Source organism: Eleutherodactylus coqui, chromosome 1 (genome assembly GCF_035609145.1).
Source record: "Eleutherodactylus coqui strain aEleCoq1 chromosome 1, aEleCoq1.hap1, whole genome shotgun sequence".
Lineage (NCBI taxonomy): Eukaryota > Metazoa > Chordata > Amphibia > Anura > Eleutherodactylidae > Eleutherodactylus > Eleutherodactylus coqui.
Window position 1 is genome coordinate 381,540,423 of NC_089837.1, and position 27,838 is coordinate 381,568,260.

The 27,838-nt window shown below is 40.6% G+C and overlaps 1 protein-coding gene across 3 annotated transcripts in view; it reads right to left on the reverse strand.

Moving 5' to 3' along the window:
• The window catches only part of VWA3B (von Willebrand factor A domain containing 3B), a 136,134-nt gene that overhangs the window by 77,896 nt on the left and 30,400 nt on the right, over positions 1–27,838 (reverse strand). For 2 of the 3 annotated variants that reach the window (XM_066579188.1, XM_066579196.1), the window contains exons 12-20: positions 26,429–26,560; positions 22,145–22,243; positions 17,371–17,553; positions 14,799–14,929; positions 14,194–14,312; positions 12,719–12,853; positions 11,067–11,124; positions 10,780–10,936; positions 1,796–1,914 (exon numbers count right to left, since the gene is read on the reverse strand). In XM_066579188.1, the coding sequence (XP_066435285.1) occupies positions 1,796–1,914; positions 10,780–10,936; positions 11,067–11,124; positions 12,719–12,853; positions 14,194–14,312; positions 14,799–14,929; positions 17,371–17,553; positions 22,145–22,243; positions 26,429–26,560 (1,133 nt within the window). The remainder of the gene's footprint in view (positions 1–1,795; positions 1,915–10,779; positions 10,937–11,066; positions 11,125–12,718; positions 12,854–14,193; positions 14,313–14,798; positions 14,930–17,370; positions 17,554–22,144; positions 22,244–26,428; positions 26,561–27,838) is intronic. The other variant, XM_066579205.1, reaches the window with a different exon arrangement.

Consider the following 27,838-nt stretch of genomic DNA (forward strand, 5'->3'; position numbering starts at 1 on the left):
TAGGCCCCGGCTCCCCAGCGGTAGGCTCCGGGGCCCAGCGGTAGGCCCCAGCTCCCCAGTGGTAGGCCCCGGGGCCCAGCGGTAGGCTCCGGGGCCACAGCGGCAGTCAGTCACGCGTCACCCCCGTCAGTCCGTCACCCATCACTTACCTGGGTGGCTGGGCTGGGCGGCTCGGCTGGGCTGCTGGGCTGGGCTTCTCGGCTGGGCGGCTCCAGTTTCTGCACCTTCCTCTAACAGAGGATGGTAGCAGAATGGCCGCTCCAGCGCGCTCCCGAGAAGATACAGCTCGTCTGCGCATGCGCAGAAGAGCTGTAGCGGCGAGCACACTGAAGCGGCTCGTGCTCAGAGCAGAAGACCGGACTGCGCAAGCGCGTCTAAAAAAGCAAGCCGCCAGCGAATTTAGACGGAACCATGGAGACGAGGACGCTAGCAACGGAGCAGGTAAGTGAATAACTTCTGTATGGCTCATATTTAATGCACGATGTATATTACAAAGTGCATTAATATGGCCATACAGAAGTGTATAACCCCACTTGATTTCGCGAGACAACCCCTTTAATTTAGAGAATACTCTAGGGATATTGCAGCCTTATCAATCAGGTATGCCTAATTATTTTAAGATACATCAGAGAAGAGAAAGTGATGTTTCCAAGGTCTTCTGTTTTATTGTTGCAATACAGGAGGTTATATAGTGTTACGTCCCCCACAAAATCAACAAGTCAACAGTTGTGTTTACAGCATGTGTGATACTTATCTCTTACTAAAACATTACAAAGGTTAATTATGACAAAGCTGCGTGCTCAGCTTCTGAGACCCTGTTAATAAAACTACAATACATGTCTTTTGTAAACGTACTTCTTGCTATGCATACAGCACAAATGTTATGCACACAACACTACTGCATAAAATACAATTCAATACTTTCCCAGGGCCTAAGATAAATCATTGAATTTTTTTAAAGTTGTAATATTTTTTAGGAACCATAATCCAATACTTATCTGTTACTTCTTTATCTCATTGTTTTCAAGGCATATGTACACAAGGCTTTTATTCACCATGAAGTGCTTTTAGTACATAAAGTGTTCTAATTCCTATACAGCAAGCCGAGGTAGTTGCATTACGCAGAATGCCTGAGGAAGGGGGAAATTCCCCACAACCTTGCTGCTATTGCTAACATGTCTTCAAGCAAGGCTCTCCTGCCTTGTCACTACCTCGGCTTGCTGTGCATGAACTGAAGCACTTCATGGATTTTATGGAGAAAAAAGCATTGTGTATGTATGTCATGTAAACCATGCAATAAAAAAGTAACAAGTAAGCATTGAATTATGGTGTCTGTGATTTATTATATGCATATATATGATTGCGGGCAGGGGCGTAACTATAGAGGATGCAGGGGATGCGGTTGCACCGGGGCCCAGGAGCCTTAGGGGGCCCATAAGGCCTCTCTTCTCCATATTGGGAGCCCAGTACTATGAATAAAGCATTATAGTTGGGGGCCCCGTTCCAGGTTTTGCATTGGGGCCTAGGAGCTTCAAGTTACAGCTCTGATTGTGGGATCCTTTAAACATGACAGCTATGAGCAAGCCAGAGTAGCAGACACTTTGCAGTTTGATAGTTTTTGGATTGTCATGTTTTCCAGCACCTCTAACAAATAAACCTTTGTCCAGCTGTGATGCTAATAACAGACCACATCTCACATGTAAATACATATGAAAAGCATCCACAGTTGTCTAGTTAGGAGACTTAGCAATCAGTAAAATTATACATGGAGTAAATATTACTTATTATAATGTACCTTTCATATGACTTAATTGCTCGCCCAAGCTTTTCCTTGTAGTCTGAGAGGTTCACAGCTTGGGGATTAATTAATGTGATAAGTTTTCTGTTTCCACTTACATGAGCCAGTGGGAGCACCTGAAATCATCAGCAGAAGCTATTATCATATGCAATTATAGCATAGCAGAAAGCTTTTGATCTAGATATTCTACTACATTTAGAGTCTAATTACACAGCACAGTCAAATAATTTTTTTTTTGCAGTAATTCTGCAAAAGTCAGGGTAAGAACCATAATATGACTGTGATATATGTGGACAGAACCTTAGGATAGGGCCAGACAGTGATTTTAGTCACGTGACAACAATTCCCGGAAGTCACCTAACTAAAATATGTATGCTGGATTTTATTTGATGCTTCTACTAAATAAAGTTCAGCGCACAAAAATTTTTTTTTATTTTTGACATACCTGCTTAGCACTTCTTATGTATGGGAGGAATACCTAAGGAAAGTGGATATTCACTGTCTAACTAGAAGTTTGGGGCAAGACAATAGAGAAAAGCATACTGCAAGGCATTAAGCACAAGCCATCCTACTGACTTGTCCTGGACTCTATTACTTAACCATCTACAAAAAGTCTTCTTAAGTGAAAGGGTGGGATGGACCAGTACACTAACAACGTCATGGGAGGGGTAGTAGTAATGCTGTGCTTTCCCTCTGGCACTATCAAGGAGAATGAGGTGCTGAAGTTGAGCCTGGATTTATCTGCATTGACTTTCAGGAGATGCATGGTGTTTAGGACTTATTTGCTACCTTGCAATACATTATTATTCTATTCCATTTGGGACTTTCCAATTCTGAATATCTTATGCACTTGCACTTTTTTATACTTTCTTGTCTTATTCCATTGGACTGAATATGCATTTTATCGCTATATTTTGCTGCTCTTGTTAGGTGGTTTATGTTTATCCTTATAAGTTGCCACTTATGACCGCTTGGCTTATTGTAGCATAAATGGTATAACTTTTTAAGTGTTTTAAATGAGTTCATATGTTTATTTTTTAAATAAAGGTTGGCCATTATACTTTGGGTGTGCGATCACTTTTTGAGATATGACTTCTTGTTGTTGTGCCATCGTTATGTTCACATCCTTTTTCGCACCCCTCTTTTCTTCATAATTGTGTTGCCCATCTGTTAGGGATTCATGTGGCACTCATGACACAGGCTAAAGGGATGGAGGTCGAGACCAAGGGATTCTTCTTCTATTAGCTCAGTATGATCCAATAAGTTGCCTTAAAAGAATTATCTATAAGAGGCCAATTACATAGAGCAAATTAATTTACTTATATACAATTAAGCATACTCATGGAATCTCAGTGGACTTTTCTCCACTTGGTGAAGTCATTAAGATGCTGTTTAATTACCCCAGATATTAAGTCTAGAAGTATGCAGTACTTATCTTACTGAGCGACCTTGCACTAATTAACATATAGAAAGCTTAACTCAGAAAAGGTGTAGAATTATACACAACTGAGGTTATGGGGTAATTAAAAAAACTTGTATTAAAAAAAACTACTCGCTTTTATTATTTTGTTTGGTTTTCAAACACGTCCATGAACACATTAAATAATGAGCTTTGTCCTACTCTACCATCTCCATTACATTTCCAATCTTCAGAAATGTCTACTGCAGGTTGTTTCTTCCAAATGCAGTAACACCAGGCATTAATGTATGAAAGTGTTGAAAACTGACATGTGTTACATTTGTTATTCAGTGGTTAATATAGTTTAGTCCTAAATTCGTGAAAGCATTGTAAACTGGATTGGACTGGCCTTGAGACTGGGGGATGGAGCGTGTCCTGGAGACCATATTTAGTCATTATATCTGAACTCCTTACTCTTATCAAGGTAGTTAATGCATACACACGTCACATTATGTATTCAATCGTCAGTGTTAAAGTTTTGAAATGATTTAGTACTTTTGTACTGCAATAAGGAGTAACTTAGGGTGCTGTCCACTGTGATTGGACCACTACATGTTTCTTTGATCTTTTTGCAATTAAAACTTTTTAAACTTAAAAATTAAAACTTTTTGTGTGATTTAGCTACTTCCTTCAAAAGAGCTCTGGACAACACTTAAATTACACCATGTTGTGTTCTTCTCCGATGCACCATATAGACTACTGGGCATACCTGGTTGATGAGGCTTCAAAACCCCTTGAGTATCACTTAGATTGAGGGATTACTTTAACAAGGGACACTGGACAAAATGCCATAAATAAATTATTTTAAAGTCTGTTTGTTCTCATGTTTTGTTGTTCAATTCCCTCACCTTATCTTTACATGAATGGAGATCAAATATTGATATTTGCAACTATGCTAAAAAGTCTTTACATGTGGTGTCAGTATTATTCTAATTTTAACAATCTTATGAACAAGTTCAAGAATCTTAACTCAGATATACAACAATAACTATTCTTTTTCCCATCAACATTAGACACACAGGTGAACTATTTATTCTCTCCTTTACCAATGAACATCTCCTCTTCATAGGGCCACACCAACAAATAAAATTCCCTTTTTCAGTATTCTAATGACAGAGATTATAACAATCAGCTAAAGACAGTGCTCCAGGGGTAGATTGAGGAAAAAATACAGTATAATAGCTTAAATGTCAAATGTGATGGTGAGAAAATGAAATATAACTCTCTGGTGTGTCTGGACCTCCTGGATGGTACGGTCCGGAACGCCTAAATTCTGGTCGACCCCCCCACTGGACTTTTCCCTGGGAGTTGGTAATTCTAAGGAGTTTGACTGGTTTCATGGATTTAGGGATGCTCTCTTCTGAGACACCCCTGTGAAGGAAGTTCTTCACTTGTATTTTTTCTGATTGGCTTACCTCCTGGAGTGCTGAGGTCTTTTTTTATGGTCTGACCATTAATACTTTTCTGCATGACAGAAATTATGTAACTGCATTACTGATGCATATTTCATTATAAATAAATCTAACACATTTAGTGGAAATGGATGAGATATATGCAGGCAGTTAAAGATAAAAAAGTCTCTGCTTATGACTAGTTTCACACGGCGAGCGTGATATCCCCATGTGCATGTGCAAGGAAGTTTTGTGTCAAAAAAGCCTCCCATCACTTCAGTACAGTTGTGATCCTCCAATGTGGCTAAAAGCCGTGCTGGAGGATTGGTAAGTGTTTCCCATTGATTTCAATGGGAAACCTCACATCGCACTTGCGTGCACATCGCACACTGTGCAATGGTCGATGTGTTCAAAGGGAACGCCCAAAGATAGGACATGCTGCAATTTATATATGTGGTATGATGTATATAAAAAGCATAAAATTCTTGAAAAAGGCCTATATATCAGTCTGGACTCTGCATGTTTGAAGGATATCTGGTTTATACGCCTGCCCTCTTGTCTCAATGTATCAGTGAGTATGTGACCGCTTTCTGTGATTTTTTTCATAAAGACCAATATGGTTGAAATGTTACAGAATTGAGGTATAAACTAGGCATTTCTACTGTACCCAACATGCTGTCAAAAATAATTTTTTCTGGTATACAAAAAACATGTCAGTGTGCAAAATACCACTGGAAAAAACACAAGAACAATTACTGCAAAACTAAATCACTGTACTAATTCATGGGAGTCAGCAAGATTATTCCTATAAAGGTGCTGCAATAACCACAAATTCTGGTAAAATGCTGCATTTTACAGTAATTATGGCATGAAAAGTGACCTGTCAGTCAGCATTACGAGCCCAGAAACTCCTGTGCCCCAGGCAGCCGCTCGTCTCACCGAGCTACTGGTGATTCTGGACTGTTCCTTTGCAGAACCTATTGATCTAGTCCTTTGCCTCTTGGAATTCTTTGCCTTGATTGCCTAATAGTCTTGCTTGTTGCTACTGTTTTATGGTACAATCTAGTGCAGTTTATCTGTCTGTCACACCTGAACTGTTGACTATGCTTGCTTCATTGACAACATTCATCCAGCCGCTGAACTCTGAACCAGCTACTATACCGTGATACAAACATTGGATGGCAGATCAGAATTTTGTCACAGTTTTTTTGTGTTTAGCCACGTCACTGTTTGGACCCTAAAACATAACTTTTAATGGTGTGATTAAAATTGAAACAAAAATGTACAAACACACATGGTACATAAAATAGAATATGGGGTGTATAGGATATAGGATGCTTCTCACTTAATTCCGTGAGTTATTTCCGTGAGTAATTTGCAGTCAATTTAATTGTGGACTGTTATTCAACGTCCCAGATTTTTCTACTTATATTCAGATGCCACTGTAGGTTATCCTAAATCGAAAGGACAATATTAGTTGATTTTGATAACTCCCAGAGACGTAAGGGAGTTTATATAACAGTGTCTTCAACAGAAAGGAGTAAATCTTTCCTATAGAGTGTTAGTCACGTAAAGGTCTTGATAGTCACAAGGGCAGAAAATAATTCTGCCACAATATTAGATAAATCAATTCTGATCAAGGGCTAGTCTGGTCCGACGCGTTTCGCTCCACATTGGATTCCTTTATATTGGAGTAACTACTGAAGCAACATATACTAGGTGTCAGTACAGGGTAATTTTTTCACACCACAATAGGTGAAATATATATTATAAGGTAGATGACAACTGTAAGATATCGTCTAATAATAGACACATCAGTACAGTAAACAAAGTTTCACTACTCTGTTGTCATCATTTAAGCATCCCTCGATTCATTCTGGACAAGTGGATCTTGCAATTGTAGGGACAGCTTGTCATGGTATTTTGTGTAATTAGTTATGTTGCGTTAGAGGTCTCCTTCATCCATAAGCTACCTCAATAGATAACTTACTATCCTCTCAGACTTAAAGTTATATCTCTATTTGATGTAACTAATGGAGATATCTGCTGAAACTCTCACTAACAGACTATTAATTTCTAGATGCTGTCTGCACATAAGGATTTTGGTGTTCTTTCCCACTAATGACTGCTAATTCCGGATTCTAGATTCATAACTTGTATTAGAAAGGTCAAAATAACCAATCTATTTTTTCAACAACAAGGAACATTAGCAGCAAAAATAAGATAAAGGGAGAGAGGAGCAGCAAGCCAACAGCCTTGATGGTAGGCTATTTTTTGTGTGTTTAGCCATATTTAAGAAAAGAAGAAAAGCTGCCATGAAAAACAGTTAAATCATTACTATTGGCTTGAAAAAAAGACTTGTTACCAGCTACCAAACATGGATGAGATACGCTTATGACAATGAATGAGAAGAAACTGGCACTAGTGATACCCGGCACCCGAACCTTTTCTCTCGAGTGGGCAGGTACTCGCTAAGGGCAATGCTCGCTCGAGCAATTGCCCTTAGCGAGTATGCTCACTCATCACTAACTGGCACTTTAAAAAAAAAATATATATTTTTTTTAAATAAAGTGTATTTAAAACAGGTTCCCACGGATGATAGTCACTGAAGGATAAAAAATTCCTGAGGAAGGAAACCGGAATTTCTGAAATGCATTGGAGGTTTTTTAGCTGACCTATACATTTTACTTGTCCAGTAACGTCACTGTTAAGGCATAAAAGTCTGGCAGAATTGAGTTAAAAGTCACTGCACCCTGCAGACAGGTATATCTGTAATTGGGCTCATTGACCTCATCAGTATGTTATTTCACACTTTCTTTTTCAGATTGCCCACTTTAGAGGGCGTACTGGCTACCAGCTAGAGCGCCTCCACTTTACCTACTCACATGCTGATACTCCCAAGGCCTGTGAACTCTGGTGTGCCTCTAATTATAGGCACTTGATGGATTTTTTCCTGCCCAGTGAGAAGGGAAAACCAAGAAATTTTGATACAGGACTGTCCTAACAGAACTAGATGCCTTTGGATCTTCTCTTTCTTCAGCCATATTACCTAACCTCTATAGGTCAGGTATTCTTTCCTCACGGACTTATTAATTTATGTTGATGCTTACTAGAAGCCCAAAATGTAACTGCATTCACACATAGTTTTTGCTGCATTTGTGAAGTTAAAAAAAAAACCATTAAAAAAGATAATACGTTTTAAATAATGCATGTGATTTTTAAAAAATACATGCAATTATTAGAAATCATGTGTAATTTTTGAAAGCCCACATGCATTTTTTTAATGCAGGTTTTTTTTTTGCTGCAGTTCAAAAATGCAGCAAAAAAGCGTGCAAAACACCATGTGTGAAGCCAACCTTAGGGCTCGGTCAGACGAACGTGGTTTACACACTACTACCAATAGGTTGCTATGGAAGCGCTCACACAGACCCTTTTTAGAAGCACAGAATCTGCGCTTCTAAAAAAAGAACGGACAGCGAGTGCCTGTCAGCTCAGTGGTGCACGCTGTCCAGGGTGCTTACCATAGGCTTCTATGGGAGCCATGGAAGCAGGCTGCCCACACCACGAACATGTGAACGGGCTGCTGCATCGAGCTAGGGGCAGCCGGTTCACATGCATAATCCGTGCCTGTCAGCAGCGTGGGCTACATATTGCTTAGCAGCGTGTAAACCACGCTCGTCTGACGGAGCCCTTATAGTGTCAGTACCTATATTCAACCAAGCTGCTATTTTTCCTCTATAATGGTAGATGCAGTAGCATGTCAGCTGGCTTCTTTGCTTGATAGTCAATGAATGCTGGTGGTGCAAAAATGAAATCAGAAATAACCTGTGCTAGCGAACGAACGAAATGACACATCCAGCACGCAGTTTCTTGTTAGCAGGTGAGTATTCTAATGAGGGGTATAATGAATTAATCTCCTGAAACCGATGAAGTAATGCACTCTTGCTACCAAGCTACTGTTGCACACACTGGACTGCTGTTAATGAGGGGCTGCCATAGCAACTTAATACGGTTAACTGGAGATGAAATGAGAAGGCAGGAAGATTAGACCTGGCCGTGTTACCTTGTTGGCGAGAAAATAACCCTGTCACAAAATGGGAATCAGCAGCTGTTTTATAATATGAAACAATATTATTTATATAGGCCATCATCACTCATATGAGACATGTATTATTTTAAATTGGCATCCATGTGCAGCATAGTTTTACTCCATCACCCACTTAATTCCATGATGACGAAAATTATTTATGTCAAATTCTGACTGACCTGGCCTGACTTCAGTAATCTGTATAATGTACATTGCGACAATCACTAGAAAGTATGCCTAATTTGATTTTAAAAAATACCATAAAAGGATTCTGCACTCACACATTCTATACATTTGAGCTGCATTTGACAGAATATTCAGCACCAAAATTCGCATTGCTAGCATGCAAATTTTGATGCGGAACTGAAAATGGAAAAATTCTGACGGCAATTCTGCATCAAAATCCACAGTTAGTTGGGCGGAATTCCAGGACGGCATGTTCTGTAACACTTTTGCAGAATATTTTGTCCCGTGTGAAGGCATCCTAATATAGCATTGAAACTGAAGTAAGGGGCTGTTCACATCACATTTTTAATGTTCATTTACTGTATGTTAAATGTAAATATAGAAAACATATACAAATGTATGCCATTTTAAGCATACATGTACATTTTCTAATGTATATGTGAAATGCATAGCCATAAGTTTCTATAGTAAAGTCTTTCTATTGAATAAAGTTTTGTAGTTGAACACTTTTTTGTTTTTCTGGTTAACAAAAAATGTACAGTATATGTAAAATGTATGGAAACATACAGATTTATGTTTCCATACATTTCATAATATCACAGAATGGTAGAGTTGGAAGGGACCTCCAAGGTCATCGGGTCCAACCCCCTGCTCAGTGCAGAATTCACTAAATCATCCCAGACAGATATTTGTCTAGCCTTTGTTTGAAGACTTCCATTGAAGGAGAACTCATCACCTCCTGTGGTAACCTGTTCCACTCATTAATCAGAAAGTTTTTTCTAATATCTAATCTGTGTCTCCTCCCTTTCAGTTTCATCCCATTGCTTCTAATCTTTCCTTGTACAAATGAGAATAAGGCTGATCCCTCTGCACTGTGACAGCCCTTCAGATATTTGTAGACCACTATTAAGTCAATTGTGTTTTTACGTCATGCAGCCTCAGGCTATGTATGAAGAGAGATAGCGCGGCGATCTCCCTCCATACATCGCATCTTCCGGCTGCTTCTTACAATAGGTTCATACTCACTAGTGAAAAAAAACACAGCAAATGCTCTATTTTTGTGTGCAATTGCTCACCAAAGGTCCCAATAGAAGTGTGTGGGAGATGCGCAAATGTGCACTCAATACTTATGTAATTTCAAATTACGCTACGCAATTCTGCGGGAAAAAGATCTCATCTGGTACTCGTTTGGCTAAATAGCCTTTAAAATCACGGCATGGGTGTGTCCCGCACTCATGTGAAATGGCTATGCCAGCACAAAAGGTTCAGTAAAACGTGTAAAAACGGGTACAAAAGTGTGTCATTAACGGTGCAAATTTTCTGTGCTTACGCAAGTGTATTTGCGCATACAGTCATGTGAAACCATCCTAATACTGGTAGTCTAATACTGCCAAAACATTGTAGGGATTACAGTCTAAAGATTACAGTCTAATGGTGTCAGACATTTGGGAAACCTGAAAACAAGACTGGAATCTACGGATCAGAGGGATATAAGTGTATAACCTAAGGGTTCACATGTGGTACATTTGTTGCATAAATTTTAGAGTCTATCCTATTAATTTAGAACATCATGCAGAAAACCTCATTCCGATCTTTGAAACTAATTTTCAATCGCGGACAGATTTACAACAATTCTGTGGTCGGGTGTACTTTGATGCTTTCCTATCAAGTACCAGATTATATCTATACTGTGACCTCAAATGCAGTTATCTCTATAAACACTGCTCTCAGCCAGTTGGCACTGTAGGGTAAAAACCAGAAGGTGGGGACACGTCATTGTTTTCCCTCTCAGATCAGTATTATATGGCGTTAGCCTTGAATAGATTTTATTCTGAACTATGTGTCAAGTGTTCCTTACCTCGTCAAAAACTTTAGAAACAACATGTTTATCAAGAATCGGGACATATTTGGCAGAGTGTGGAACCATTGTTGGAGCAAGGGCATCCATTATAGTAAGTCTTCTCGGAACCAGGCCATAGATCTTCAGCCAGCGAGATGAAGAAATGTCCAGAGAGCTGAAATGTCATTACCAACAATTAACAATACTATGGCATTTTGCATATAAAATTTTGAAAGAAAAATAAAAAATGAACACATAAAATAGAAAAAGAATATAAGAAAGAGCTTTTTAAAGTGCGCACATACTTCTTAGTAAGTTTCCTCCCTTTTGATTGCAACCTGGTGCCATCTGTAAGGTTCAGATCTGCGATGAAAACACAAAATTGTAATTTTATATGTGTGTCTTATTTCCATAGGAGTGATCAAATATGTGAGCTTTAGCTCCAAAAGTAATTTTATTGCAGGTCATAAGCATAAAGCATTCATTACTATAAAGAGAGCACTTCATAAAACTGTAAAATAGGACTACATTCTGTGCCTTATAGGAAGAAAGAAACTTGTATAAATGATATTCACGCAAAACATATGTATTCACTTTAGTGTACATATAATATATAAAGAAATATAAAATATTACAGTGCTGCTGTTCCATATTATCAGTGATTTAACTTATTGTTGGGGAACCCATGTGAAAAAAGAGAATGCCCAAAGAGTACAACCACCTTTAATGGTCATCTCATAAGAACACCCTTTGTCCATATGCCCGATTAGGTAGTCCACCACTCGGGACCTCTTCTATGATCCGGAACATGTGAATGGCTACCATATGGGAACATGTCTAGATACTTGTGACTTTCCCTAGCAAAATCAGCTGATTGCTGCGGAGGCTGCTATTGGAAAGGGGTTGTCTCACTAAAAACAACCCCTTTAAGGCGAGTCCACAGGACATCATTCCAACTGAGACTATACACTGGAATACAGAACTACTAAGGCCAAGTCAAAAGCAAAGTCTTATATTTAGGGGGCTTTGAATGAAGCCCCTGATAAGCATATGGAGCACCTTCTTTACTATAGCTGTGTAGTTTCAAGTAATTTGAAGCAATAGGGAAAATGGCATCTCTTGTAGTCAGAGCTAGAAGAATACCTGTTGGTCTGTATAGTACAACACATCTCTGTCCAGCAGTTTCCTTTCCTGAACCTGGAAACCTTGAGCCCCCAGGGCCAAGATCCAGCATACAAGTCCTAGCTGTACAGCATAATATGTTATGATACACAGGCTAATATAAACACACTTATCATGATAAGAATTAATGAGTAAGAGAGAGTTTGATTAAATTGGTCCTTTATCTTCCATTAATAGTCTACATAATTACCCTAGTGGAATGGTATTATACTCACGTGTCCTGTAGAGCACAACCACCATATTTTAATTTATCTTTTAATCTTATCCATAAGAAGGATCAAAAACTTCTGAATCAGCACTTGTTTTCATGACTTAAGTATGTACTGTACTTCAAGCAATCCTCTGGTTTCAGAATAAAATTGTGCCCCAGCACCAAAGAGGTAGAATATATTAACGTCTGTCGTTCTTTTCTGTTGATGTCCCTCTGATCCACAGGATCCTGTTTTCAGCTATCCTGCAATTTTCTAACTACCCACTGCACACTGTGCATTGCTCTCTGATTGGCCAGCACTGATCATGTGAACAGTGCTGGCCAATCAGTGAGCAGGTACAGTGCATTGGTAATGCACTGTGGGGATTTGGTAGTCTGAAGATTGCTTTGGCCATCTTAGAAACTTGAAAACATGACCCAGAACCAAAGGATCAGAGCGACATAAGCACAGAAGACCAACAGCAGGTAGTTCAAATGCTCCTTCTTATCCTAGGACAACATTTTCTCCCAAAACCAGAGGGTCTATTTCAGTTTTATTTTACCTTTCAGTTCTCACAAAGTTACCTTTAAGGACAGATGCTGTTTTCTTGTCCATGTTGAGAGGCAGTTTAGTCTCAAGTGGTGAATGAAAATCTATTATATTCTCAGACAGTCGCACTCCATGGCTTAGAGCTCTCAGAAGGCTAGACCTTGTGTGTTCTGTTATTGATTCCAATATAGAGAAATATAAAAATATATATAAAATATATATTTTATACACATAGTTGAAACTGCTAAAATAATAAATAGACAAACTGAACCTAAATATTGAACTAAGGTTTTATTAATAACTTAGTAATATTGAAGAGGTTGCACCAATAAAGAAGCTATCCCTTATCAACAGGAGAGGGAATAACTATGTGATCAGTGGGAGTTCAACAAGAACAAGGGTCCTGAAGAGCACCAAATGAATGGAGTGGTGGTCACGTGTGCATACTACTGCTCCAATTATTTCAATGGGATGGCTGGAAATAGCCAAGAGCTTGATCTCCAGCGGTGCAACTGCATGATCACCGCTATATTCTTGTGATCAGTGGTGTCCCAACAGTCAGACCCCACCAATCACATAGTTATTCCCTATCCTGTCAATAGGAAAAAAAACTATTTCATGGGACATCTCCTTAATTAGAAAAAAAAAAGTTCTTAAAGCCAGAGTCATATTTGCCATTGAAGGTCCAGAGCCTAGGGTGACCAACTGTAGGAGAGCAGGCCCAGGAGCAAAAGAATATCTATTTTTTAAAATCTAATATCCTATTCGAACCACTGTCTCCCAACAGATCGGGCAAGGTGTTTAATCCACACCGCACGCAGCCAGTGTGAAAGCATCTGAAGACCTTAAATATAATCTTTTGGGTAGATGTAGCTGGTATCATGTTAAATCTTATCTGTCAAGATAACACTATTTGAACCAAGTTTTTAGAACAGCACAATGAGGATTCAACACGCAAAACAGGTTGCTTAATCGAGCATATACGTTCTAATAGAAAAAATATTAAGGCTCGATTCACATGGACGTATTTGCAAAGGTATTCGTGAATGTAGACTCGCAATACACAGAGAATAGGACCTATTCATTTCAATGGGTTCATTCACATGCGCGTATTTTAACTGCGCATTTCAGTCTCACCAAGAAAACGCAGCAGGCTCTATTTTCTTGCACATCAAATGTCCAAATAGAAGTCAATGGGGGTGCGCAAATGCACATACAATATGCAAGGAGTTGCATGATATGTTGTGAAATGCCACTTGAAAAAGAACACATCTGGAACTCATTACACAAATTAGCCATTTTAATTGGTGCATCCTTGTTTGCCGTGCACAAATGAGCATTCCTAGTGGGTGTAAAAAGTACTGTGAAATACACTGATGCTCATGTAAAAAGGCAATATTTCTTCCGCAAAAACATTACGCTTATGCATGCGCAAATACGCACATACTTGTGTGAAGGGGACCTTAAAGTCTTTTTTTAACGGCAACATTGTGGAACAGAGTGGGATTACCTGCATGCCGTGTCTTCTTTCTCTGGAGAAGCCGTGGAGGACTTAAACTTGACCTATGCACCAATGATAATGAAGACTGGAGTTCATGTGCAGACCTTGAGAGAGATATATGAAATGTCCTGAAAAGTAGCATAAAATAAATTCATTTTTACAATTGATTTATTCTATCCCCTTGCCTTGTTTCTTGCTCTAGATATGTTTTCTGAACAGGTTACTTCAAAGTACTTGGCTGTTATGTTGGCATAATGATAATCTACAAAGTTTAATGTCCAGCAGGGGCGTAACTATAGAGGATGCAGGGGATGTGGTTGCACCTGGGCCCAGGAGTCTTAGGGGGCCCATAAGGCCTCTCCTCTCCATATAGGGAGCCCAGTACTATGAATAAAGCAAAATAGCTGGGGTTCCTGTTACAGGTTTCGCACTGGGGCCCAGGAGCTTCAAGGTACGCCTCTGATGTCCAGAGTATCACAGAATTGGTTCCGCATCATTGCAGTAATCATCTTCAGTTGTCAAGAGTCTTTTAGTCCCAATGATTAAAAAGCTAAACACTACAGAATAGCAAGATTTCTGTACACACACTGACAGCAGATGTTGTAGTTTGTTACCTTTGTGGAACATCTGTATCTTCACTATGGCACCAGTCTAACATCAAACACTCCATATGAAGTTTTTTTATTTTTTCCAATGTAGATTTTCCCTTTTCAATCTCATTTAAAAGTAACTGTATGTCTTCACTCTGCAAATCAGAAAATGTTGTTAGTTAATAGGAATATAACATCGTGCTGTCATACTTTGCAAGATACCACCATGAAAAAAAATAACATAGTTAAAGCAGTGAGAAAAGTCAGAAATTACTGTTCTTTACTATTGTCCTTCCTTGACTTAAAGGGGTAGTCTGGTGATTCAAAGTGAAAGTTATGTGCTTCATAAGATGATGACATGTAATTTTCTAATATAATGTTATATCTTGTTTTAGAAAGCTGCACAGATATTGCTTTACTTGTAGTCCACCCCCGTTGCTTAGTTCTCCATTGGTATCCAGTGGTTATAACCTGTAGGCTCCGTTATTTTACTGGTTAGTCATACTCGGTGCCTTCAAATTCTGAAATGCCAATACACTTTGTACACTACAGTCATAAATGTGCACTTGGCAGTAACTGGTAAGAGGGCATTGTGGGAGATGAAGTTTTTGCACTCCCCAGCAGCCGTTTTAAATAACAAGGTAAAAATCAGAAGTAGGCTGGAAAGCAGCAGTGGTGCAGGTCGGCAAAAAGGGTACCGGAACTCAGTGTGACGATTTAGGAGGGAAGGACTTGTTATTTGTGTAGTGCCAACTTATTCTGCAGCACTTTCAGGTAATTTATTTATTACCCCCCAGCAAGCTGGGTACTCATTTTGCTGACCTCAGAAGGATGGAAGGCTGAGTCAACCTTGAGTCAGCTACCTGAACCACGCGGGGATTGAACTTGCAACCTTCTGGTCATGAGCGAGAGCTTAGGACTGCATACTGCTACCTTAACACTCTACGCCATTTCAAATAAAACTCTCCAAATGCCAATAAGTAAAAAATGTTAGGGAAATTTAGAAAATCTCACCTAGCCTCTGGAATACGCTTTTCAGGATTTGCTCATTAGTTTCAACTTACAATTTATGGCAATACTTTGAAATGTTCCTGCACTCTTCCCAAGCAAATAATGAAATGAATGAGGTTTTGCATAACAGAAATTGATTGCAAATAGCTAGGATATGCTATCACTTTTTGATTGGTGATGGTCTGACTACCAAGGAGGCTACTGATTCTGAGAATGCAGTAGTTATTTCCAGCACAAGAAGCTGCAGCGCTTAAGTCTTTTCCCCCAGCCGATGGAATTACGGGCTGCGGCGAACATACACTGCAGCCCGGCTGTCTGAATGGGCGGGAAAACAAGAGACTGAGTAACAACCTGGTCGCGGCTTTCTCTCATTCGTGCGATTTTTTTCTTTTGTGCAAAAATCCCAATACCCGTGTGAAAGAGCCTCTAGCAGTGTGCTTCTGGATTTATCAAGCTATCTAATAGACATTTTACATACAAGAAGAAATGCACAATTCTCAATTGCCCGAGCGAATGAGCTGGTAACGTCATCACCAGCTTGTTCACGCTTGTGCAGCCTGTTTAGACAGGCAGATCATTGAGAATAATTCACTTCTTGTTAAGGTTTCACATTCCTATGTAAAAAAGGGAGATGGAATAATACCTCCACAGTGCCACCTATTGGAAGGCAGCATTCCTTCAAGCGAAAGTTAGTCTCTTTATATAAGCCTTGTAACAATGACTGGGAATTAAAAGCAAAGCCAGATTCCATGTACAGACAGCTGTTTAAGGGTATTTGCCCTTCATCAGTGTCAGTAGGAGTCTGGCTTGGCTAGTGAGAGGCCTGGGACGGGGGTCAGAAACACTATCTTTTCTCCTTAGGGAGAGCACCTAGACTGAGTGAGGAGACTCAAAAGGCCATTCATGCTCCTCTGGGTAACGTGAAGTAGTCCAGGTGTGGATGGTAGCTGACCCACGAGGTTTAGAGACACTGATGCAAAGCACTGTGAACAGTCAGAGCTATGAACAAGATCTAGTCTACTGTTGGGACAGGCAGAGTGCAAACAAAAACTAGGCAAGAGTCCAGGAATAAGAGCAGACCCTAACTGCACGAGCAGGAAACCTTAGCTGGGTGACAGACAAACACACACCAATACCCAGGCAAGGAGGAGGATCCCCAGTGCAGCTAAAAAGGAAGGTAATAGCCAATTACCCTGCAGCTGAGCTGAGACCACTGGGGAGGATTAACTCCTGCAGTGCTGATGGAAAGTACACAGCACTGGGGTGTATGGCAGAGGTGTATGGCAGCAGCTAATTCCCTTCTCATTGAAAACTCATACACATTTGCTTGAGCGGATCATGCATGTGTATGGGGGTGTTTAGGAGAAATAGCCATTGGCTGAACAACAATTATGTCAGCTCTATGGGCACCTTTGGTCCAAAACATCAGTCAGTTCTTCGTGGTTAACTAACTTTAGCTGGAAGCTCTTTCTTATACTATCCATAAATTACAACAAATCATCTATAGTTTATATACAGAAAAAATTACATTCCTTAAGAAAATCTTATGCTTAACTATGAGTTCTATATGTACGTGAAAACTTACCACAAAAGATTGGGGAGCATCAGGATCCTTAACATAACTACTGTAAGTGTGAAAGCGACCACCAGTCTTGTTGGAAAGCTCATACAAAAAGCTGTTTGCCTCGTTGTCATTACAGTTAAATGAAATTGTGTGTATAGGTATTTGATTTAGGATATTAACTTGATCAAGAATTACGTCAGTAGGCTGTAAAAGATGAAATATTTGTTATTTCTATCATTTTCATGCAAGAGTTGCAAAACTTGTAATTAAAGGGGTTGTCCCACTTCCAGCTGTTTTGCTGCAGGAAGCAGACAGCTTCATGCATTGTGCAGTGGCCTGAGTTGGTACTGCAGGCTGAGTCTCATTGATTAAATAGGACTCATATAATAATAGCCTCCAGTGCTAATCTGAGCACAGTGCATAGTATGGAGGTGTCTGCTTCCTGCAGCAAAACAGCTAGAAGTGGGACAACCCCTTTAATAACACAAGATTTATGTACTGATATGGACTTTCGATTTCACATTTCAGCAATCTGTCTTCTGTTTGGTTATAGCATCAGTATATGCTTCATGCAGGTCCCAGGGCTAAAACCAATACTAATCACGAAAAACTGTAGCTGTAGCTCCTTTGAGTTTTACCCTACAGAGGACCACTCTTGTAAGTTAACTTCAATGGGGCTGAACAGTAATACAAGAAACAGCACACGGATGAGAGTGACAATGCCTCTACTAAAACTTCAGAGGAAGTTCTGTGACCCCTTCATTTTTTTAACTTCGTTTTATTAGCAAAATCACAAAGCAATATAACATACATTACGGCATGTGTACAATTACTAATACTCAGACTTCGTTTTTGACTTTTGAAATTTCCGTCAATACAGTATTATTTCGTAATATTCAATAAACTATAAAAATAAGGTAATAATAAAATTTAAAAAAAGGTTCCTTTAATTACTTTTCTAACATGCTTGGCTTACTATGTGTTTATTTTCATTTCTTTCTTGCTATGCTTATATTGCCTGAATTGTGGAGTGCGAGTTTATCCATGGGCCCCAAATTTTTGTGAATTTATCAGGACATCCACGATGCCGATATACTACTTTTTCATAGGGAATTATTGTGTCGACTAATCTTATCCAATATGAAGTGGAAGGTGATCTTGTTGCCATCCACCTCATGGCTATAATTTTTCTGGCCAGGAATAGTACCTCTCTAATAAACATTTTGTCGCGGTGAGTCCACGCCTCCTTGTTCAACAGTCCAAATAATGCCACTTTAGGGTCTAGAGCTAGAGGGACCGGTAAAAGTGTGGACAGGAAGATAAACACCTCATTCCAAAATTCTCCAACATGGGGGCACTCCCAGATCAGATGCCAAAAATCGGCATCCAGCTGGTAACATCTGTGACATGTGGAGGTGTCAGTTTTACCCATCTTCTGCAGTCTACTTGGCGTGAGATATGCCTGGTGTATGATATACAATTGTATAAGTTTGTTACTAATTGCTGGTGACACCCATAGGTGTGATTCCATTATCTCCTTCTTCTGATGTTAATGTGGGTATGCTTGTTTTCCAGTTTTCATAAATAGAGAGTGGCCGACAACAAGTGTTTGTAAAGTGCTGATATTAGTCTTGCAGGTCCCTGTGATTTCAGAATACCTATTGTTGGGTATTTGGAGATTTTGGTAGAAACCGGTGGAAACTGTGCATTCAAAGCATGTCTCAACTGAAAGTATCTGAAAAGTTGAAGTCTAGGTACTTTTAGATTCTCTCGTAGTTGTATATAGGACAGCAGTATATTATCCTCGTATTTATCTCCTAGCGTATGTATCCCTAGTTTAGCCCAGTATCCAACATCCTGCATCATCTTTAGTGAGGGCAGAGTAGGGTTATTCCATAAAGGAGTGTCAGTCATTGTATCTATGTATTGTTGGATTCGCTTTGCTGCGCGCCACAGAGACAGGGTCACTTTATGCATGGGTATAAGTCTTGATGATTTTGTAAACTCTGGATGTTCCAAAAACCCAATTAGATTCCGACCCTCTACCCCATCGGGTAGGTAATGATCTGTGACTAGAATCTCTTCCCCAGTGAACTAATCCCTGAGATTACGTAACTGTCCCGCTATGTAATACACTTTAAAGTTGGGTAACGCCATTCCGACTTGGTTTTTAGGTCGTTGTAGTGTCGTGAGTTTTAGTTGGATCGAGACGGGCCCCAAACAAATCTAATAACAAGAGAGTTTAGAGTTTGCATGAAACTTTCTGGAACTTTAACCAACATATGTTGTAACGAATATAAAAATTTGGGTTGGATTACCATTTTAATAAGGTTTATATGACCTGCTACGGATAGAGGTAATTTCGACTAGGCCTTTAGTTTCATTTTTATTAGGTTTTGCAGTGGGCTTAAAGTTTCAACTATAGTATTTTTATGGTCTTGCACTATATTAATTCCTAAATACTTGAATTTGGTTACTTCCAATAGACCACAGGCTGACACATCAGAAATTGTGGTCAAGTTTTGGGCTGTATACATTATTGCTGATTTTGACAAGTTTATATAGAGTCCAGAATGTTGAGTAAAAGAGTTTATTATCCCAAGGGCTTGTGAGAAGGAATGCTCTGGTTTACGGAGGAAAAGAAGACCCCTTCGTTTTTGTGGTCAATATTTGAGCAGTCTGACTCGTTGGAGATTGGCTCATATAAGGCCAGTCTTATCATGGTAGCACATGAACATTTTTTTCTTACTACGCAGAAAGACATCTACTGAGAAGTACAGCACTCTCAGGATGTTCTCAGGAATAAGGTGAGGGACAATATTTCACTTTTGGTCTCAAGCAGAAAAACTGGAAGTACTCCTGAATGTTCTGCATAGTAACCCCGTGATGGCGAACCTATGACACGCGTGTCAGCACTGACACGCGTAGCCATAGTCGCTGACACGCAGCCGCTCACCCCGTTAGTGAATACTGGCAGGGGCCGTGGCTCCCCTGCTGGTATTCAATAACCAGCACTACTAGAAGCGCTGATCCTGGCGCACACTGTGATGTCAGTGTGCAGCCGGGATCCTCCTCCCCCCGTCCCCCGATGTCTCCTACCTGTTGGTTCCGCGAGAGCATCCGGGGGAGGAGGTGTCCAGCAACACACTGACATCACAGTGTGCGCCACAGATCATCTCTGCTAGCGGCGGGCCGGACACAGGAGGAGCGGAGCTTGCAGGAGGTAAGTACGTGGGTATTGGGGGGCGCTGTTACTGCTGGGGGCCCGCTGTAGGGGGCAGTTACTGCTGGGGTGGCCACTGTGGGGGTTAGTCACTGCTAGGGGGCTGCTGTGGGGGTCAATCACTGCTAGGGGGCCGCTGTGGAGGACGGTTACTGCTGGGGGACCACTGTGGGGGGCGCTGTCACTGCTGGGGGGCCCCTGTGGGGGGCGCTGCCACTGCTGGGAGGCCCCTGTGGGGGGCATTTACTGCTGGGGGGCCGCTGGGGGGGGGGGCGCTGTCGCTGCTGGGGGGCCGCTGTGGGTGTCGCTGTCGCTGCTGGGGGACTGCTGGGGGGGGGGCACTGTCACTGCTGGGGGCTGCTGTGAGGGGCGCTGTCGCTGCTGGGGGCCGCTGTGAGGGGCGCTGTCGCTGCTGGGGGCTCATCATTACTGAGATAAGTGAGGGGGGAGGCTGCGAGAGGCGAGGGCCTGTGCTATGGTGTTTTGGGTTTATTAAATACAGTTATACATTACAATTATACATTTTTGTTATTTCAACTATAAATATTGCAAATTTATGTTTTTTTTCTCAAAGTGACACACCACGTGAGTTATGCTCGTTTTTTTTGGCGAATTTTGACACACCGAGCTCAAAAGGTTGCCCATCACTGTAGTAACCAAACACTTTGCTCTTCTAAAATGTTGATGTGTAACCTATTTGAGGTAGATTTTACTCTTTTCGTTGGGTAAAAATGCAGATAAGATAAATGTTCATGTTGTATCAAAATTGCAGCGGCACATAGAATTGCAGCGGCACAGAGTTGATATTTGGCTCTCTAGCTGTATTTTTAACATTTTAAATTATAATGGGAAGCCGGCTGCTTACTGATATACTCTCTTTTCTGACCGGTGAGTACAGTGAAGTGGGTGCTGTGACATCCTCTTGTAGGGCTAGCAAGGGCCAAGTAGACTTAGCTCCAGCAATGGCAGATACTCATCTACTTTGGAGTAGGACTGTACACCGCACCTTCTTCGAAGAACTGAGTAAAGCCAATCACTGCGGAAGGTGCGCAAAGTTTAGTTGAATGCTTCTGCCCCTTTATTTTAGTGATTATAGGGGGGTCTCAGAAGCCAGACCCCTACCAATAAAAACGTCTGTAATGGCAATATGATACTGTATGTCAAACGTTTTCTAAAAGCACAAAAAAGAACCTTGTATTCGTCATTTCATAAATATGTATAATCCATTTACTTGTTACTGACTTGAATTGTTGCTTACCATGCTATATAATCGCTGCCTACCCTGACCCATGTCTGTTTACCCAACTTCAAAGGATTCTGGCAGCCCAGACCCTGGTTGTGTGATTGTGCTTCTGCCTATTATCCCCATGCAATGGAACTGCAGTCTGTTTCCAAGTCATCTGTTGCTAATGAGGACTACTGTGGAAGGAACTTGGAGATTGACCAGAAGTGCATACATCAGTGAGAGAAAGAACAGGTCAAGAACAGATATCTGTCTGGTCTGTCTGGACACATACCTGGTCTGCTAGTATCTAGTATTTATAATATTACATTTATCTACTCTTAAGGTACCTGATCGGGTCTTCCATCAGTAAGTAGGTAAACTGCCTGGGTATTACTGTCAGTAATGGCAACCTGGATAGCCTTCAAGGTATTTGTTGAACTGCCAACCTTTGGATGAAAAGATTAACAAATCAGTATCATATTTTTCTAGTCTTGGGCATGTGTCACATGAGCGTATATACATTTGCACCATGTTTTTGTGAAATGGGTGTTGTGTTTTTACACGCCCTTCTGCGTTTTTTACTGTACTTTTCGTGCTGGCAAATGCGTATGATTTCCGCATGCAAAAACATGCGGCAACATTCTCGTACATGGACATGGCTAATTAGCCTAATTAGTTCCATATGGTCTATTTCCCAATGCAAATGCACAGGAAAATGGAGGGTGCTGCAAATTTTTGTGCGTCATAGAATTGTGCATGCAAAATAAGCATATGTGAATGAAGCCATTGAAGTCAATGCGTTCTACTTTCTGCATATTGCACGCGCAAATTTTGCGCATGCAAATATGCCTGTGTGACACAGACAGGGAAATAGAACATATGAAACTAATTAGGCTAATTAGCCATTTTAATTTAGGGGACTATGACTGCAGATTTTATGTGCGTGCAAATGCGTATGATTGTGGCCGTTACAAGTACAGAAACAAAACGCAGTTGCATGCGCAAATTGGTTATGCCCAGTGCACAAAAAGATGGTGCAAATGTGCGCACAGATAAGCATACACTCATGTGAATCCGGCCCTAGGGGTTTTTAACACACACGATTCTGTGACAGTTTTTCATGCAGTTTTTTCAGTCAAAGCCAGAAGTGGATTTACAAGGAATGGGAAAAATAAAGGAAGGACTTCTTCCTGCTGGATCTACTTTTGGCTTTGACTGAAAGAACTGCATGAAAAACCGCAGTTTTTATCACAAGAACTTGTGACCACCAACCAGAAGATAATATGATTTTATTTAGCAAGACATATTAATGTATACTGCACACAGCTAAAGGATGCATGCGCTTTTGCAAATATTTTTAATTGTGCCAATACATGTAAAATAAGGGTGCTTTTAGACGCAGCAATTTCTAGTTTGCAGGAGAGAACGATGTCAGAGTTCACTTGTCTGCTCATGCAGCCTGTTTATACAGGCAGATAAATTGTTCACTTGCAAACTGTTCAGTCATTCACATTCACTGTACCAGTGAATAAGAATAATTGAACGGTTGGTATTTAAACCAAACGATTAGGGAATGAGCCAACGATGATTTTATGCCTGCATGACATGAACAATGAACGATAAGCGAATGAATCGTTCATCGTTCGATTGTTGGCTGCGTTTACACTGAGCGATTTGTTCAAATTCAACTGATCCAGCGACTTTTCTTGAATGATATCACTCGGTGTAAACACACCTTAAGGGCTTATTCACGCTCGGCCGATATATGGTGTCCCTCTCTGCAGGGGGAGGAGGCTGGAAGAGCCGGCGTGAAAACCAGGCCGATATATGGTCGTCTGAATAAGCCCTAAGAAATATAAGACTCAGCAAATTTGCTTAAAACTTGCCATTGTGTATATATACAGCTCCTCAGCAGTCCTATGTGACTCTATGGTTACAGACCACGATCAATAACTGTGTAGTAAGGGTCCTTTTACACTATTTATCAGCCCCTACCCAGTGTGATCGATGATACAGCAAGCGGATGGACATGCCCCTTAGCGTTTATATTTTACAAATATTGGGAGATTTTTGATCATTCTTCTCTTGGATTGTTGTTGGCCGCACATATACTGTTCATACAAATGGAGAGCGGGGGCCTCATTACAAATGTTGATTTTTATGTTCACATAAAATATGTGATGAAAACAAATAAACAAATTATTGTTTGTTGTTTAAAGTTGTACATGTTTAATCAAGGCAAAGACTGAGAACAATACCCTGATTTGTCCCATGTAAAAGACTCTGCTCTCATAAAACTCGCTATTTATCAAGATTAGCGTGGCGTATCAGACTTCGTGCTAAACGCGGTACAACACCTTCAGTGATTTCAATGGGACTCTGCAAACTAGTGCTGGGATGCGGCGTTTCTAACACTGTGATTTTCGAGCGCTGTTTGTTCTATCTTCCTGCATTTTATCACTTTTTAATGCACCTCATCACCCATCACAATGACGGGGTGCATTAAAAAATGCTGTCAAAAGCAGTAGGATGTGTTCAAAAATGCCACACAAAATCACGGTAAAACGCTGCGGTTTTAAATGCGCTATATTGGTAGCGTATGTGTAAGAGCGACCTACCTGATTGTAGTAAGAGCAATGCTGCCTGAACACATAGTGCAAATGGCGTTGGTGAAGGAAATAATAATTTTTAATGGTTTTCTTTGGGCCACCTGGATTTGTTGAAAGGATGTAAATGTACTAATGGAACAAGACTTACTTAACTTGATACCAAAAGCCAATTGAAAAGTCAAGTTAATATTTGCTACATCAGTACATGTATTGTGTGTGTGTGTGTGTGTGTTCAGAGGTAGGCAAAAAAATTGCATTGCATGTTCCATTCAGTGTTTGATACTGAAAACAGCAAGTAAGCCACATAAAACCCCTATGAACTGTTGTAAACAATAGAAAAAAAATATTTAAAGGGAGTCTGTTACCTACTTTTAGTCCTATAAACCAAGCTTATGGGCTAAAAGTAGGTGACTCATTGAGTCCGGGGATGTAAGCGTTATACTTGGTTACCCCGGTGTGAGCACTGGAAGCTGCCGCTCAACGCATTCAGCAGTGCTGCTAAGTAGTCCGCCCGTTCAAATTTTTCTATAATTTGCTAAAAACCACCTAAAGGACTCTCATACTGAGAAACGAGATTCTCTGGTCTGATGAAACCAAGATTGAATTTTTTTTGCCTCAATTCTAGCGTTATGTCTGTGGGAAACCAGGCACTGCTCATCACCTGCCCAATATCATCCCTGCAGTGAAGCATGGTGGTGGCAACATCATGCTGTGGGGTGTTCTTCAGCTGGGACAGGGAGACCCGTCAGGATTGATGGAAAGCTGAATTGAGCAAACTACAAAGATATTTTTAATGTGGGTTTCAAATCCACGTGTGTAAAGATAGTATTGCAGTGGCCCAGTGCCACCCTTTTTGGGTTCTGGGGAAGAGAGCAGGGTAGAGGACTCACTCTGTCATGGATGGCTTTACCATCTCCTTCTTCTAGGCCGAAGGTGTATTTGCCCCAGCCGCTTGATACCTGGTTGTCTTTGTGACGCCAGTGCCCCTTTTAAATAATCAATGTAAATAACAGAGTCCACAGTCCAAAGAATAATTTTCCAGAGGCATGTGTTTTTTTTTTCTCTCAAATGGTGGAGTTCCATTACATGGCATTAACAGTCTTAAGCACAAATATGCAAATACTTGTTCCTAGATTCTTCCCTCAACAAGTTTGTACCCAGGATTCACTTTTTCTCTTTGTACATCCGCAGTCTTAGTTATCTGATAGAACTTTGCTACGGTGTTCCCGTAGCAAGTTAGGCACACATCTTAGAACATTTTCTTCTTCATTGCATCCATACTCCCTTGAATCCAGTTACTCGTCTCTCTTACGTACACTTGTTAGTAGAGCAGCTGTATGGAGACACCATGCACACGCCACCGCGGGCTCCAGGAAAACAGGATCTGCTCTCCAAACTCACGCAAAGAATAGCATTCTATGACAGCAGGAGTGTGCCCCGGACACGGCATGGGTAAGCTCCAGGCCTCCTGTCTTCTCACATCACTCTCTTCCTCCATTGCAACTCCACTCTCCAACCACCTCCTTTCACATCCTTCTCCCGACTACCACTCCGTTACTCAACTCCTCCCCTAATCACCTGACTCATTCCACATACGTCACACGCACATAACAGGTTAGGACAGACAAGACACATAATCAGACTAGACTAACAACACCAGACATCAAACATTAACCTCTTATTGACCTGTCTGTACCAATAGACATCACATTACAATCACCAACACACTCTCACTACAGTATACATATGCAAAAAATAGTATAAACAGGGTGGATTTCCATTCAAATGATTTGGTTGTAAAGTTAATGAAGAATCCACAAGGAATCAACATCAAATCTGCACCAATTAGCCTAAGAGTTGCAGTGCAGAACATCCAATGTATATTCATGAGCAGCCGCTTTGAGAGATGGAATTCAGGGCGATCACAGTTATATGAAAAAAACTCCCCCTTACATAGTGCAGGATGTTCCTTTTCAGCTGAAATGCTACATGTACTCGGTGAATAAAGGTAAATGATGTTACCTGAAGCTCCTTAATCCAGCACCAGGCTTCTTTCATGTTTTCTTCATTAACTTCTGCCAACTTAGGTTTCCACGCCTCAACTTTTGAATCAAACTTTACAAAATTAAACATCCTCTTGTGTTTCAGCTGTTCCTGTAGAAAGCAATGTCAAAAACTAGTTAATGAATGGAACACACTTGTCACGTTGTCCTAATTTACTAGCTGTCTGAAAATGAAAGATGCATGTTTGTCCTTTGAAAAAAGCAGCACTTAGCTTTGATAGAATGAACTGCTGAAGAGAACACTTACAATACATGAAAGGTACTGCATGTTCTAAACCAGCCAGCTTTGTGTGCTTTATGTTATTAAGGTAGCACTTAGATGAGTAAATGCCTCTTTAATTACTACAGCATTCTGCTCGCCCAGTATAGGACAATGTGCCCATTATTCACTAGTAAAATAGATGACCAAGTAAAAAATGGAAAAATTAGAAAAAGCCCATGTAATCAATATTGGTGTGATTCTCTACCCCATGCCAATTCTGTGCAAAAAGAAAAAAGTTTGGTACGGTGTTAGCCAGTAGAGTAAAACGTGATTGTTTTCAGCAAGAGAAACCAAGTGATCTTGTAGATATGATACCTTTCAGTGGCTAACAAAAATACACGATGTTATAGAGAGCTTAGGATTCTTCCTCCGGCTTAATAAAATAGATTCGAAGAGGCATACATATATATATATATATATATATATATATATATATATATATATATATATATATATATATACACATATGAAGAGGCACAGACATGGTGTGCTTAATTTTCACTTAAAACACCATAAGTGCCACGATTTTTGAGTGGTGCATTTTCTATTTTTGGGCATTTCAGCGCCGCCCATTGAAATGAATGGGGAGAGTTTTCAGCGCTGCTGAAAATGCGGCGCAACTTGGTGCCACGGTCTTGACAGCGTTAAACGCCGTAGCTATACTACGTGAAAAGAAAAAGCAATACTCACCTAGCAGGCGCCGTCCGAGTCCCTCCTGCTGCTCTCCGGCGTTCCGGCAGATTTCAATGAATGGCTGTAATTGGTGCATCGATAGCTGGTTCTGATTGGTGCTCGAGCGCGGGACCTACTACTGGACCAGAGTTAACACCTCTACCTAGATAATTTTTATACGAGTGTTCCCCTATTCCAGAAGAACTGTAGCATGTGGCACTGCCTAAGTCGCTTCTTGGGCAAATTCCCAGAACAAGGATGCAGCGATAATATATTGTGTGTCAAGTATAAGGACAAGAGGGATGTCCTTATATTGAGCACAATACATGGCCATAGCAGTACAGAGACTGCCAAGCCAGACTGTGTCCTTCACTACAATAGCTACATGGGATGAGTTGACCCTCTGCAAAACCATTCCTTGCTGTTGCATCTCCA